This window comes from Alligator sinensis, unplaced genomic scaffold (assembly GCF_000455745.1).
Source record: "Alligator sinensis unplaced genomic scaffold, ASM45574v1 scaffold1159_1, whole genome shotgun sequence".
NCBI classification, from domain to species: domain Eukaryota; kingdom Metazoa; phylum Chordata; order Crocodylia; family Alligatoridae; genus Alligator; species Alligator sinensis.
Window position 1 is genome coordinate 250,937 of NW_005842942.1, and position 15,113 is coordinate 266,049.

Genomic DNA, 15,113 nt, shown 5'->3' on the forward strand with positions numbered 1-15,113 from the left:
AGCCGATGAAGATGTCGATTATTTGAATGGCATTTTTCCACAACTGCAATAGTCTCAAATTTGACCTAATATGGCCACCACAGAAGTCAGTATTTATGAGTATTTTGATATGCCAGAGTTGTTTCCTACTTCACAGAGGTGTAATTAGCGGGTTTTGATTCCTGGGAAAAACCCTGCAGGGGGGAAGGAGGGTTACTGGGCTCTGGGCAAAACCTTTGCTGGGAGGGTGGGCAGGACAGGGAGAGAATCACTGTTATCTGTCCTGGGGACTCAGTCCCCAGCTGCTCCTATGCAGAACATTATGCTTGGCCTCAGCTATTGGTGTTGCTGCTATGTTCAGGTTTGGGCCCGAGCAGTGGCATAGAGCAATGGCATAGAGCCTCGCACCCAGCTGCTGCTCTAGCTGTGGTGTGGGGCTGTTCCTAATTCTGCAGCATCATGGACTATCTAGGGAGCTGACACTTTGGTGCCCCCTGTAAGTTGGTGCTTGGGGCTGGTGCCTCATTCATGCAGTCAAGTTACGCTACTGCTATGCCAAGAATCAAAACATGACTACTAAGAGCACAGCCATAGCTAATGGACCTTCTGCTAGCTCCAGTAAGCAGGTTCTAATGGGGTGGGAGCGTGAAGTGGGAATGCCAAATCTTAAGGACAATTCCTTTCAGATTCCTTCTGGGCTGGGCAGCATAGTTGGCTGGAGTAGCTTGAATACCAGCATGGAGTAAGAAAAGCTGCTGGAAAAAATCATTTTGAAAACTGATTACTATAAATGTTAACATTTATTTTATGGAATAAAATAATTAATTTGCAAGCTTTTTTTTCCACTATCCGAACAGTCTTAACAGTTGGGTAAATGCTTGCAATGAGAAATGCTGCCTTTTAAATCGTGTTCACACTTGCTCTGCTAATTCAAGCCTTCTGACTACCTCTTTTTCAAAGAAGTACTACTATTAGTCATGAACAAGTCCCGGAAGCGAATGGCCACTATTAGCTTGTTTTCAGAGATGTCAGGAAAGTCAGCCTAGGGAATAAGTATGGTTAAGGAATTGCTAATACTGGACAGTAATTTTCACTAGCAAACATGACCTTGAATCATAGAAAATTAGGGTTGGCAGGGACTACAGGAGGTCATCTAGTCCAACCCCCTGCTTAAAGCAGGACCACCCCAATTATATCATCCTACTCAAGGCTTTGCCTAGCCAAGTTTTAAAGTTCTCCAAGGATGGAGATTCCACAAGCTCTCTGGCAATGCGACCCAGTGCTTTACTACTCTCCTAGTGAGAGTTTTTCCTAATATCTAACCTAACTTCCCTTGCTGCAACTTGAGACCATTGTACCTCTTCTGACACCACTGAGAACAGTCTAGCTCCAACCTCTTTGGAACCCCTCTTCAGGTAGTTGAAGGCTGCTATTAAATCCCCTCTTAGTCTTCTCTTCTCTAGACTAAATAAGCCCAGTTTCCTCAGGCTCTCCTCGCAAGTCACGTGCCTCAGCCACCTAACCTTTTTCGTTGCCTCCGCTAGACTTGGGTCTCCAATTTGTCCACTCTTTCTGTACTGGGGGGGCCCAAACCCGAACATAGTCTCCAGATGTGGCCTCACCAATGTTGAATAGAGGGGAAGAATCTGAACAAAACCGGGTCCATGATTCTTAATTAAATTTTTAACCTTAATTGCTCTTCTTTAATTACCATAATGAAATTTCATTTGGTGAATATATATTTCTCATCATTAGTGCTGTTATCTAGGATGTACTTTTCCAGCTTAGCCATAACACATGCTTCAGTAAGCCACTTCATTGTGTCCGCTAAAGTTATTTTAAAACATTGAAAACTGAAACTTACTTTTCACCACCCCCCCCCCCCAAAAAAAAAAAAAAAAATACAACCCCCAAGCCCTTCCCGTCCCCTGCTCCAATAAAGATTCAATGCGTGTAACTTTGAATGGTTGAGACAGAACTTTGGGATCTTGCAGCCTTTTAAGGTAGTTATTTAGAAAACAGCTGTATTTATTCATGAAGTTTGGCTCAGGTTTGCCAAAGTAGGAGGAAAAAATAATAACAACAAAAAAGCAAGAACAAAATAATGATCACTCATTGGATGATTACTAAATGTTTTCTAGAATATTTATGCAGGAAACAATAATTTAAGAGCTAATAAACCTGGGCTTACGTTATCAAGATTTGGAACAAATTTCTTTATTTCCTACAGTATTTACGGAACCCTTTCTAATTGTGATTATGTGCCTTGTGATTCTGTAATGCATTCAATTACTGTCAAAGCCAAGTTAAAAATAAAATCTACAAAGCTTTTGAAATTGTGATCTCTATCAAACCAAGACTCCCACTGACTTCTTTGTAGTATATTTGGAGTGAAGATTGCCCAACGTGTCTCAAATCCATACAGTTGGTCCAATAAACAAATATAATCCCCCCCCCCAAATCTTTAACTTCCTAGCCTTTGTTTTAGGCCCTTACTGTCATTTTAGGTTATTTGTGTATTGCTATTACTAGCCATTTAAATTTTCAAGGTAGTAAAACAATGCGTTGTCCCATGTCATTTTATTCTTTGTTCCATCTGAAAGCATCTAACTAAACCCTTAATTTTCATAGAAACACAGTAGGAGTTGCTTCAAGTTCTTTTATGTGTATTATTGTTTTAATAACAAGAAAACTATTTTGACGGCTCTTAAATGTTTTAGGCTCTAAATAAATGTGTCATACCTGTAATTCTTCAGGAATTCCCAAGCCTAATTTTTTTTCCTCACAGTAGGTTCACATTATAGGCTATTATATTACTATTTTACAGGAAATAGGCTTCAAGGGACCACTGCTCTTTGCTCTAATTTTAAGTGAAATATGACAGTTTAAAAACAATAGACAAAGAGAGCAGGGCAGTAATGCATGGGAAATTATGTGTGTGAGAATTTCTTAGTTTTACTATTGCTATCTAAAGAATTTCAGTTCTGGAAAGCAGTGCGGACAGCTTTCACATTCTGGAATCCCTTTCCTACTCAGCCAGAAGGGTTGTTGGATCCTCACTAGAACTGACTTCTCAGTGCTTTTAATTCCTGCTACCCTTAAGAAAGAATAGTCAAACCCAGGATGTCTCTGCACTAATTAAACAGCCCCCACCTTAGCTTTAAAAATGTTTTGATGAACGGCAGTTAAAGACATTAGTCACAGGGGTAGCAGTGGATGTAGTCTTCCTGGACTTTAGGAAGGCCTTCGACACCGTCCCTCACCCCGTTCTCATTAAAAAACTAGGGGACTGTGGCGTCGACACCTACACAGTCAAATGGGTCACTGGTTGGCTGGAGGGCTGCACCCAGAGAGTGGTGGTGGACAGGTCATTTTCAGCCTGGAGGGATGTGGGCAGTGGGGTCCCCGGGCCTGCACTGTTCAACATCTTCATCAGCGACTTGGACGAGGGGGGAAAAAGCACCCTGTTCAAATTTGCAGACGACACTAAGATGTGGGGAGAAGTGGGCACGCTAGAAGGGAGGAATAGGCTGCAATCGGACCTGGACAGGTTACAGGGGTGGGCAGATGAGAACAGGATGGGTTTCAACACTGACAATTGCAAGGTGCTGCACCTGGGTAGGAAGAACCAGCAGCATACCTACAGGCTGGGGAACTCCCTTCTCATCAGTGCAGAGGGAGAAAAGGATGTTGGAGTCATTATTGATGCCAAATTGAACATGAGCTGACAGTGTGGGGATGCGGTCAGGAAGGCCAACCGTACTTTGTCATGCATCTACAGATGCATGTCAGGCAGGTCCAAGGAGGTCATCCTCCCCCTCTATGCGGCACTGGTCAGGCTGCAGTTGGAATACTGCGTCCAGTTCTGGGCACCGCGTTTCAGGAGGGATGTGGACAGCATGGAGAGGGTCCAGAGGAGGGCCACCTGCATGATCAGGGGGCAGCAGGGCAGGCCCTACAAGGAGAGGCTAAGGGACCTGAACCTGTTCAGCCTCCACAAGAGAAGGCTGAGGGGGGATCTAGTGGCCATTTACAAACTAGTCAGGGGGGACCAGCAGGCATCGGGGGAGTCCTTGTTCCCCCGAGCACTATCAGGAGTGACTAGAAATAACGGTCACAAGCTGGCAGAGGGTAGATTCAGACTAGACATCAGGAGGTGCTTCTTCATGGTCAGGGCGGCTAGGATCTGGAACCAACTTCCAAGAGAAGTGGTGCTGGCTTCTTCCCTGGGGGCTTTAAGAGGAGGCTAGATGAACACCTTGCTGGGGTCATTTGACCCCAGTACTCTTTCCTGCCCATGGCATGGGGTCGGACTTGATGATCTGCTCAGGTCCCTTCTGACCCTACCAACTATGAAACATTCACGTTTGGAATTAAAATATTCCCAAAGTGTCAAAATCAGTGCTGATTACAATTTTATTTAAACGGTGCCTTAATTTGTCCTAAATGTTACAATATTCTTCTGTAGCTATTTTGCCCTTATTGTTACCAGCTTTGAAGTATGGCAACTACATTACAAAATGGCTTAAAAAGAGCTCATTACACTATACAAACTTTCAGCAAAAGTACAAGAATTTTCATATGTTGGATCAAATGTCAGTGCTTGTGTACTGGAAGTTGTCTGGCTTTTGAGGATGTAGCAATTGGTAAAGAGACGTGAAAAAAATAACAGAGCAAAACAGAGTTCATATTCTGTCAGTGGTCCATAATTCTAATTCTTATTCTTTTGAAATTCCCTTATTCTTTTAAAATTCCCCAAATTCATAAAAGGCTCTGTCTTCCATTTAGAAAGACTTGGTCCTGGTTGAAAAGAGCTCACTGAAGCTAACATAAAGATTGTTGTTTATACTAACAGGGTGAGAGAGGTATTGATGGCATTGATGGCATCGATGGAGAGAAGGTAAACTTTAGTCATACAGCATTCAAGTAATGAAGCTTATCTAAAAGAATAAACATTACTTTTTTTTTTTTCTTTTTCTCTTTTGTTTGTTTGTGGATTTAGGGAGAACAAGGGTCTCCTGGACCGTCTGGAGAAAAGGGCAGCACAGGGAGACGGGTAAACTGTGTTCAGTAGTAGTTAGTATTCAGGGCTGATGACAGCCATTGCTATCTTTCCAAAATTTAGTGCCAGCTCTGTAATCTCTGTGATTTATTAACAGCTCTACTTATGAAATGCATAACTTGTATATATCTGTGCAACTCCAATGACTTAAATAGAACTCTGGTACCTTATTGCAGGGAAGACCTGATCCTCTGAATTTAACTGTGCTATGGCTACTTTTGGTTCCTGTATACTAATTGTTTGTGCCTCCTTCCTGATTTAAGGGTGGAAAAGGCCCCAGAGGAGAATCAGGGGAGCGTGGAGAGCCTGGCCTAAGAGGAGACCACGTAAGTTTAAAAAAAAAAAAGACCACCTGTTCCATCTTCCTTACATTTTGCTAGATTGGAAAGACTCTCATTGATGTGAATAGCACTTTGTGTCTGGATTTGTCATGTGATGTTCAGATTTTGTAATAGCCAGGGGCTTGGTGCCTGACATCTGTGGATGTCCCAAGATACAAACAGATCTTGATACACTGGCAGTGGCCAGGAGCACAGGCCCAGGGCCCCTTACTGATCCTTTTGCTTCTTTCTCTATGCCAACACAGATCTATCTGGAACCATTTTGTCATGCAGCCCCTACTGATGGTTGAACTGAAACTCTCCCCTTTTAAAAGGCTTTAAAAGAAACTCATGGACTGATTTCTAGAATTATGTAGTACTGTAGAGTTAGCTGCTTTTTTGGCTCCTCTTCCTGTTGCTGCTCCTCCCTTCAAACTGTTGGGCCCTAATCCTATTTACAGGCTTCTACAGTCTCTGGGTAGCAGGGAGTAGAATGCAGTGGAGTCATTGCCCTCCCCAGCACTATGGGTTTGGGTCTTTTCAGATGTGTTTTGCAGCCTTCCATTCCAGGCAACCAAAAGTTTCATGTGGTTCTGGCTAGTATATAGTGTTCATACAAGACCAATATAAGTGTTGAGTCTTAGGTTCCCAGCTTAATCAGTGGGGATGCATCCCCACCCAAATTCCAAGACAACCTTTGCTCAGTCTTTCCTCATTTAGGCGGCTGTCCAAGCACCTCCTAGCTCCTAACCTTTGCTTATACCACACACTGAGCTTCTAGTCTGTCAGCAGGTTCTAGTGTTTTGTGTCTCTTTGCCTTCTCTCCTGATCCCTGCCCTGGTTCCTTGGTCCCTGGTCCTGGCTTCCAAACTTGGGTTTTTGACTTTGGCTTGTCTCCTGGTTTGCTCCTACTGTTGGTTTGCTCCTCAGCCTTCTAATGTTGGCTCAGCTTGTCTCTTGGTTTCCAGTCTTTGGTTAAACACACTTAGCTTGAGACCTCGGCATCTAACCTTGGCCTCTTATTATACGTGCTGACTTTTTGGTGGGTGTCGAGCCCCGTGCATGCCCAGAAGAGGCAGCGCATTACTTCAACCCAACTTGCCCACCGCCTGTAAAGATTGGATGCTTTTGGTGCTTTTATTTAACAGCTGATTTAATCAGCTTTAGCTAAAAGCACTGTAGATCCCTACAGAAGAACCTGATCTTTACAAATGCTGAAGAGCTGTGGTGAAGTAATGTGATGCTGCTTCCAGTAAAGCACTTTTTTTCCCCTACATCTGCAGGGAGCCACAGAGATCTAACGTGTAAAGCCAAAACATCCATGGCTTGTGGGTACTGAACCCCTGCTAATTTTTTTTGGTGGGTGCTTGAGTCCCAGAGCACCCATGGAGTTGGTGCCTATGTCTCTTAGCTTAGACTAGACTTTTGCCCCTGACCCTTGACCTTTTAAGTACTCTAGCAGATTGTGATGACAGGAATACTGTGTCAGGAGTCCTTAACTCTGGGTGAAGTCGGTAAGAGTTTTGTCACATGAGAGGGGCCAGAATTTCACTTCATTAGTTTAACTGTATTTTCTTCAGATCTGGAGATCCTTAACAAAATCCATTTTAGTATAACATTTTGCTCAAAATCATTCACTGGATACATTGGTATCCTGAGTAACTACATAACCAAAGAATGAGAATGACCATGTAATCACAGGCTTGAATTCACTGCCTATAAAGATATTTTCTTTCCGTTGCTTTGCAAAAAAGTTTTTGTTTTTTGTCTATGGAAATGCAGATGTAAGAAGGCTTTTTGCCAACATTTTATACTAAAGCAGTCCTTTAAAAATTGTTTTTTATCAATTAAAAACATATAATATTGTTTATCTATCCTGCTTGTTTTTATTGGAATAGCAAAGGGAAAGTATTGGAAAATACTAAACTTCTGTTTGACTTTTCTAGGGGGATTCTGGAACTGACAATTATATTCGTGGCCATAAGGGTGAAAAAGGAAAACCTGGGCAGCAGGTAAATGGGCAGCTTTGAACTATTAAGGGCCACTAATGGCCTGCAGAAGAAGGAACTTGTGCATGCTACTGGGGGTTGAATTATCTTGTTTGTTTTGTTTTATAACTTGTGCCTGTAGCACCAGATTCTGAGACCTTTTTTATCACTGGAAATTCTGAGAAACCAATGAGAGGGGATCCTTGCAATGTTGGTCACATTGTCCCAAGACTGCAGCAACATTTGAACAAAAGGAAGATATGGTGCAGTTTGTTTCCTCTTTTTACTACAGGAGACTTCTTGGCATAAATTGACACCACAAAATTAATTTCTCCTAGACTTACAACCATAGAATACTGGGGATTTCTTCAGCTACACTGCTGGACAAACATCTTAGGTGCTTTGAACACCTATGCATTAGAATCCATCTAGTCCAACCCACTGCTAGAGGCAGGTTCATTCCTGTCTGAACTATTTTAGACCCTGCCTCAAATTATGATGCTATTTCTTCAGAACAGGATTAAGTCCTTTCTGATCTGTAGTTAAGAACCTGAATGTCTGCTTACATCGCGCTGCATTCTCAGGTTAAACTAAATTTGCTGGAAGCTCTTTAGGGCATGAACCTGAAACTTCCTTGATATCTGAATGGGTGCCCTGACTTCTATGGTACCTTTAAGTGATCCTGTAGTTTGAATAGAAGGCCAAAGGAGCCCAGCCCATATTGCAATGGCTCTTGATTTCCAAGAAGTAAGGGAGTAAGAGTTCTTGGATATCAAAATTATGAGACAGTGGGGTTAACATAATGCTATGATATCTGGTCACAGATTGAGAACTTCTAGTTCACTTTTGAGCATATACACATCCTTGGAGTAATCCAAAACCCACTGAAGTCAGTGGAAGAATTTCCATTGGACTTTATTGGGTCATGTCCAAGACCTAAAAAATGGCCATTTTTACATAATCGTGGTTCAGGGAAAATCTGTATTTTAATAGTGTCTGGCAACAAAGGTCTCTGCTTTCTGATTTATCTTTCCCCGAGAATCCTTTACATTTGTTTCTCAGAAAAACAGAGGAGAAAACTTTTCAAAGCTACTGTCTAACTCAGCATGTCATAACTGGTAGGACCTCAAAATAATCATGTTCCTTCTGGTTACATACCCTTGATTACAAATATTTTGTATAACACAAAGGTCAAACATCTATATGGTACAACTGGTTACAATGATATTGCTTAGAAAAAGAGATGTTCTAGGAAAAAGGATCAAAAGAGGGCTGTAAAAACAAAATGTACAATTACTCATGTCTTGTTGAGGTATGTGAAAGGACTGTGATATTTAGATTAGCTCATTTTCCTTTTGTTTTACAGGGAGAACCAGGAACAGATGGAGTACAAGGAGGGCTGGGACCAAAGGGCTCTGATGTAAGATTATTACTAGAGTGTTGGGGTAGTTGATCTATAGTTCAGGATGCAACGATGTTTCCATTGCTAAACCCAATTTTATTTCTGGGAAGCTGACAAGTTTATTTAGTTCACTTGAGATTGAGAAGTGTGCAAAGATTGAAGGCAAGCTTGCTGCATAGGAATGTAGGGCTGGAAGGGGCTTCTTAAAGTAATCTACTACAGCGCCCTGCTCAAGGCAGGCTCACCCTGACTATATTATCCCAGGCAAGTGTCGGTCCAACCTGCTCTTAAAAATTTTTAAGAATGTAGATTCCACAGTTTCTTGAGGTAGCCTGGTTCGAGTGCTTGACCACCCTCATAGTCAGGAAATTCCTCCTAATAGTCTACCTAAATTGCTGGCAGCTTGAGGCTATTAGTTCTGTCTCATGCAGTCATGGAGAAAAGCCCATCTCCATCCTTGCTTTTCAGGTATTTGAAGATTGTCATCACATCCCCGCTCAGTTTTCTTTTCTCTAAACTAAATAAACCCTAGTTCTTTCAGTCTTTCCTCATATGACTACATTACTGTAGTCCTCCAGAAAATCAAGGGATTGGGCTCCTAAGACTCATGGATCGGCTGTTGACTTGTATCTCCTAATCCAGACAGATGAAGCCCCAAATGGTCTCCAGTGACATTTAATATGGTCTCCAGTGACATCCACTATCTAAAGTGACAAGACCAGGGCTGTCCTTTGCTTAACCTTAGCAGTGAGAACATCATTCTGCTGAAGATGGTTCAAGCATCTTCATGTCACATTTCCTATCATCTGAATGACTGTGTTTTGATAACTTTAAAACTCTTGTAATTTTACTAATGTGAATTCTCAACCTTGACTTCACCTTAATCTAGTTTTTGTCTGAGGGTAGGCATTTTTGTTGTTTGACCTAGGGCTGTTCTTTTTCATGGCTAGTTCTATAGTTTTGGTTGTAATTTGTCTTGCCTTTCTTTTGTAGGGTGAAAGAGGTCGAAGAGGTGCTCAAGGCTTACAGGTCAGTAACCATTACCAGTACATGCTGTTTGCACTTTATTTTTATACCATTACATCTCAAGCCTGAGCTTCTGCCTATAGGCCTGGATGAATCATTTGCACCAATGTTTTATGTAGATTGTGTGTGTAAATGTAAGCTGTACTGGAATACAAAGTGAACAGACATGCATCTGTTTTGAGGGAGCTGCTCACAGTAGGCACTATAACAACCCCTTGCCACTAGGTGGAGAATCTAGTGACAGCCTGTTTGCCTGGAAAAAATTATTTCTGTTTCTATCCAGAGGTAGCCAACATCTTAACTGGTACCACTTACCCTTGGATAGTTTTATTCCTGATGTCTCCCTAGGTATTTCTGCACTGGATTTAAGTAAAGTTATCTTTAAGTAAGTTATTTAGGAGTTTATACAATCTGTCTGCTCCTTCTTAACACCAGTGTAAAGTCTGGTTAGACTGATGTAAATGTGCCATGTGCCTGGGCGCTTAGAAGGGAAATATCAGTGTGAATAGATTATTACCACTTGCTTTTCATAAGTCTGTTTCAAATTTAGTCAGCTTTTGGGTCCCAGAAAAAGCCTGGCCAGAAGCCCTCTTGACGTGGACACTAGAAGTGTAAAGGATACTCCTAACTTTCACTGATATAAAAGTCAGTTTCCAGCAATTTTGCTGGTTCATTGGTGACATATTGGGGGGGAGTGGGCATGTGCCTCTTCAGATTTCTGTGGTGGTTCATGGAGCATGTCTAGGGGGTCTGCAAAAGGCAGCTGTGCTGCTGCTCCAGCGCCCCCTGTTGTCAGAGGCCGAGTGAGCGACAGCAGTAGGCATTCCAGCATCAGCAGGCAGAGCCTGTTGCAGCTCCTCCCATGGTGAGCAGCTGCTGGAGCACCAGCAGCTAAGCATGGCTGGGTAGCAGCACCTCATCCTGTCCCTGTTGCTGCCCCAGGTAGTATCCAGCACTGCTGCGAGAGAAAGAGAGAGATCCAGAGGGGTCTGTGTTTCCATTTCCCAGGTTTACCAGAATTGTGTCTTCCCCCTTTCTCCCCCTGCACCATCAATAGTTACAATCTCTTATGTTCTGGTTTATGTAACCCTGAATAAACTGACATAAACTAAGATTGGAAAGCCTGTCTGCCTTTGTCATCTCCCAGAGCATGGACTGTAGCCAGCATGTGGTCTGCTAACTAATGCTGACAGGTGTAAGGCAGAGGGGTGGGAAGAATAATCTGTGCTTAGCAGGGAGAAGCCAGGTAGATGCTTGCAGTCTCTGCTGGACCTCCAGCAAGGGAGCAGAGGGGAGGGGGGAATTCCTGCTTAGCAGGGAGTGCTGGGTGGGTGGGGAGCAGCCTGCAATCTCTGCTGGAGCTGCAGCCAGGAAGCAGAGGGGAGGGACCAGCCCTGCTGTGGAGCAGAGAGCCCCACCCAGCCCAGGGAGCATTCTGGGATGCTGGGGGAGTCTGGTTTATCTTAAACCAGCAAGGGGTCTGGGCCAGAGATTGCATAAACCGGTTTGAGCCAAATCAGTTGAGTCTGATACCACATTCAACCAGGTTTATCTCAAACTGGTTTCAGCCATTTTCAAGCTGGTTATGTGCACATCTGTTCTGTTACAGATTTAAACCAGTTTCTGATCACTTAAACTGGTTTATGGGTAATGCCTGTCCCTAGCCCTTAAATCCAGTGCAAAACACTAATAGAGCACTGTGAACAGCCCAACTACAGTAGGCAAAGTAAACATTGAGATGAGTATCTTTTCTAGCCTTGTACTTCTGTCTAGCACAGAAAACAAAACTAGCTCTGCTTCCACATGAGGGAGCTGCTTGTGGAAGATACACAGATAACAGAAGGGATTGCAGCTGGCCCAGGAAAAGAAATTTCAGGGACTGTAACATTGATGGTCCCTTGTTTGCCAATATTAGATGGGCAGCTGAGACAGGCCAGTTTTAAATAAGGCTGTCTCAGAAAAATAGCCTGAGCTGACTTCATGTTAGAATCTGAAAATCCATTCAAAGCTATTAAAAGACTAGCCTTCTGTGTACCTCAGAGAAGACTGAATCCTAGGACATATTGGAAAATTAATTCCCAAACCGTTGAATGTGGGTCTCCAAGGCAAGACCATGAATCCAGAATGTTGTTGTAGGACTCCATATGTGGGAATATGTTGACTGCACATCAAAATGTGCTACTGACTGGAAGCACCAGGAATTAATTACAGCTTGGAAGAAATTATCTCATTGTTGTTGATAGCTGCTCAGGCTGGTTCTATCCAGACCTACCCCCTGGCAAGCAAACAAACAATATGAAGATGGATGTAATTGGTGAGAGCATCTCTGCTTCTCTATCAACATTTTGGGTGATACACTTGACAAAGAATTGTTTGTCTAAATAGTGTAGTTATATAAAACCTAAAAGCAGATGGATCCAAGAAAGATCTAGCAGAAGGAATGTTAATTTCCAGATGTGATTTTTAAAAGTAGGCACATATGTTCCCTCCTCAGATAAAGGACATGCATCTGTCATCATATTTACAAACCATGTACCTATATACTCTGCTTGTAGGTTATTTTGCTTTCCGTTATGTAGGTTATCTGTTTTTTAGGGTAAGGACTGTGTATTATTCTATATGGTGCCTACCATAGGAAGACTTTGTTCCTAGTTGACCTGAAGGTGCTACTTGTACATCCACTAGGGCGTGATGTCCCCATGGCAATATCCATACTTGAACAAAATGTGTTAAAAAAGGAAATGGAGGGGCCTTGATGAGAGTGCCTTTTATATTAACTCTTTTTTCAGCCACCCTGTCTTTGATTACAACATTCCTATTCACTCTTTGTCCTTTTGACACATCCTTCACTAATTGCTGCCTCATTCTGAGCTGTAGTGAAGTAACATGGGTTTGTGACCTTGCTGCCTATCTGATTACAATGCAGTGTCTAGTGGGAGTGACTGCTCCAGTTTAATGGACGGCAATCCCCCACACTTTTACTCACATCCCTACTTTTTCTCTCATGGGCACATGAGATAAAATCTAAAAATAAAACCTCTCCCTCAGGAACTCCATGGAAACCTCCAACCTCCACTTCATTCCAAGCTATGTCACCTTTGCTCACTATGTAAAGTCTACGAGACAGCTGAGATCCCTAAAGGATTGGTCAGCAGCTTAGAATAACCAGGATGCAGCTTGCTTTGGCTTCTCCTTGCCCTCAGAATTCCCCTTCTCCTGGGTAGACTGGCGGTGGCAGGAATGTCATAGGAGCTGGTTTGTGGCCACTGTACACCAAATGAGAACTCCCCTACATCAGCAATTTAGACCCACCCCCATTTCTAAGCCTGCTAGTACCGTCAGAATTGAACTTGACTGTCTGGGTCTTTGTGTACCTCTTTTGTTTCCATGGTTTACTTGTTCATTACAACCAATTTTCTGATTTTTGGTGCCTTTCCATTCTTCTTTTAACTTTCTAAGCTCTTTACTTTTTAAGCATATAGACTTCTCTCATTGTTGTCACGTGTCTTTGGTGTTGCTCCTGTCATTGCTACTTCTGGGATTTATTTTGTTTCTTGTTTTCCCTTTGCATATCCACCCAAGCTTCTCCTACTTCTTTGAAACTAACTAAAAATCCATTGAAGGTCAGTGGTAGGCTTTTCAATTGCTTCAGTGGACTTTGAGTCAGGCTTCAGTTTTTAAGTGACTAGGCTTAAGGCAGGCCACATGAATTACTACCTGTAGTCATTAGATAAGCTTTTATTCAGTTGGCACCAAAGAGACAAGACTTTAAACTAATTTCCTCTTTAAAAAAGTTTGGATTTTAAACTGTATCTTGAGGAGATTTTACCACACCTTCAACTCTCCTATGAAATGTGCATTTTCATTTCTACCTAGGAGAACTTTTACAATTTTTTCTCCTATGCCTGAAGAAGGGTGGTTGTGCCCGGAAGCTTGCAAATAAAGAGACTTTTTTTTGCAAAAATCTAGTTGGTCTAATAAAAGATATCACCTCTACCATGAGTTCTGATTCCTTTTGTCTCTAGACCAATATGGCTACAACTGGGGTACTTGACAAACTGTATCTTGTGCATTTTTAATGGATATATTTCAGTAAATTATTTAAATGATTTGAAAGAATCTGATCTTAGAGTTGATCTCTGCTTTTGCTACTTCAAGTGCATTTTTTTAAATGTTACCAAAGATCATATTTTTTAAATGAAATACTAATCAGTACTGCTGCCTTTTAGTTTCCTTTTTAAAATTGCTGCTTTCTGGTTTAAAAATCCCCTTTCTTAGAAAGTTCCATCTTTTTCTGGTGGCTTTTTTGTTGGTCACTGATGGAATTGCAAAAGACTCGGTTCATATTTTTCTGTAGGGTGTCAGCCAGAAAGTAGTAATTAGATGATTTCTGTAGTTAACCAGACAAAGGCACCTGTACACACCATGGATTTTAATTCTCATTAAATTAAATAGATTTATAAAAAACTTGTTTATTGTGGAGTGTTGCATCTGTGTTTACACGCATTCGGTTTTCAAACTAATTAAGCCTTGAAGCATCACATATGTGTTTACACGTACTAGGTTTTAAAATGAGTTAAGCCAGGTCCCTGGATGGTGCTGCAGAAGAATGGGACAGTCCAGCACTGGCCCCCTGGCCTGGGGCCCCTACCCACCCTGTACCTGTGCCCTGCCACACAGCTGTGGAAGCAGGGAGCCAGCAAACCACACAAGGGGGAAAAAAAAAAAAAAAGCATAAGCAATTCAAAAGCGAAAGCAATTCAAAGGGGTGAACTACAAAAAAAGTTGCAATACCATCTGGTGGACAAAGAGGCTCATTACATGTCTTTGAGTGCTTATGTGTTTGCATACAATGCATCCATGTATGCAATGCTTTAATTCCCAGTGAGCCAAACTAAACTATATCTGAGGAGTTTTAGTTTAATGCACAAGAAAGACTTTTAAAGTATTGGGAAATCCCACTCCTGCAAACAGAGATGCAGTTGCAGTGCATAAAAGGGCAAAAATCATGGCATGTACATGAGCCCTTAAACATCACGGATCTGAGAATACGGGCATAGTTGCCTGTCTGACTGTACTATCCATTTTGGGGTGCTGAAGACCATTAAGGTTCAGAAATTGTTATATGGAAAAACATTTAATTTTCTTTATAAAATGGTAGACTGCAGAATGGAGAAGTCTTCTTTCACCTCATAGGTGATGCGTAGCAGGGGCACGGGTGGGGGCACATGTCCCTGAGATTGGTTGCTGCCACTGGTGTCTGCAGGCTGTCGCTGCTCACCACCCCCGTCCACCTTTTGCTGCCGACACTGCCCTGTAGCCTGCAACGGGTACCC

At 42.3% G+C, this 15,113-nt stretch overlaps 1 protein-coding gene across 3 annotated transcripts in view; it reads left to right on the top strand.

Moving 5' to 3' along the window:
* LOC102376414 (collagen alpha-6(VI) chain-like) overlaps window positions 1-15,113 on the top strand; it is a 108,674-nt gene that overhangs the window by 60,292 nt on the left and 33,269 nt on the right. For all 3 annotated transcript variants that reach the window (XM_025192547.1, XM_025192548.1, XM_014526024.2), the window contains 6 exons: window positions 4,835-4,879; window positions 4,982-5,035; window positions 5,305-5,367; window positions 7,308-7,373; window positions 8,716-8,769; window positions 9,745-9,780. In XM_025192547.1, coding sequence (XP_025048332.1) covers window positions 4,835-4,879; window positions 4,982-5,035; window positions 5,305-5,367; window positions 7,308-7,373; window positions 8,716-8,769; window positions 9,745-9,780 — 318 coding nt within the window. The remainder of the gene's footprint in view (window positions 1-4,834; window positions 4,880-4,981; window positions 5,036-5,304; window positions 5,368-7,307; window positions 7,374-8,715; window positions 8,770-9,744; window positions 9,781-15,113) is intronic.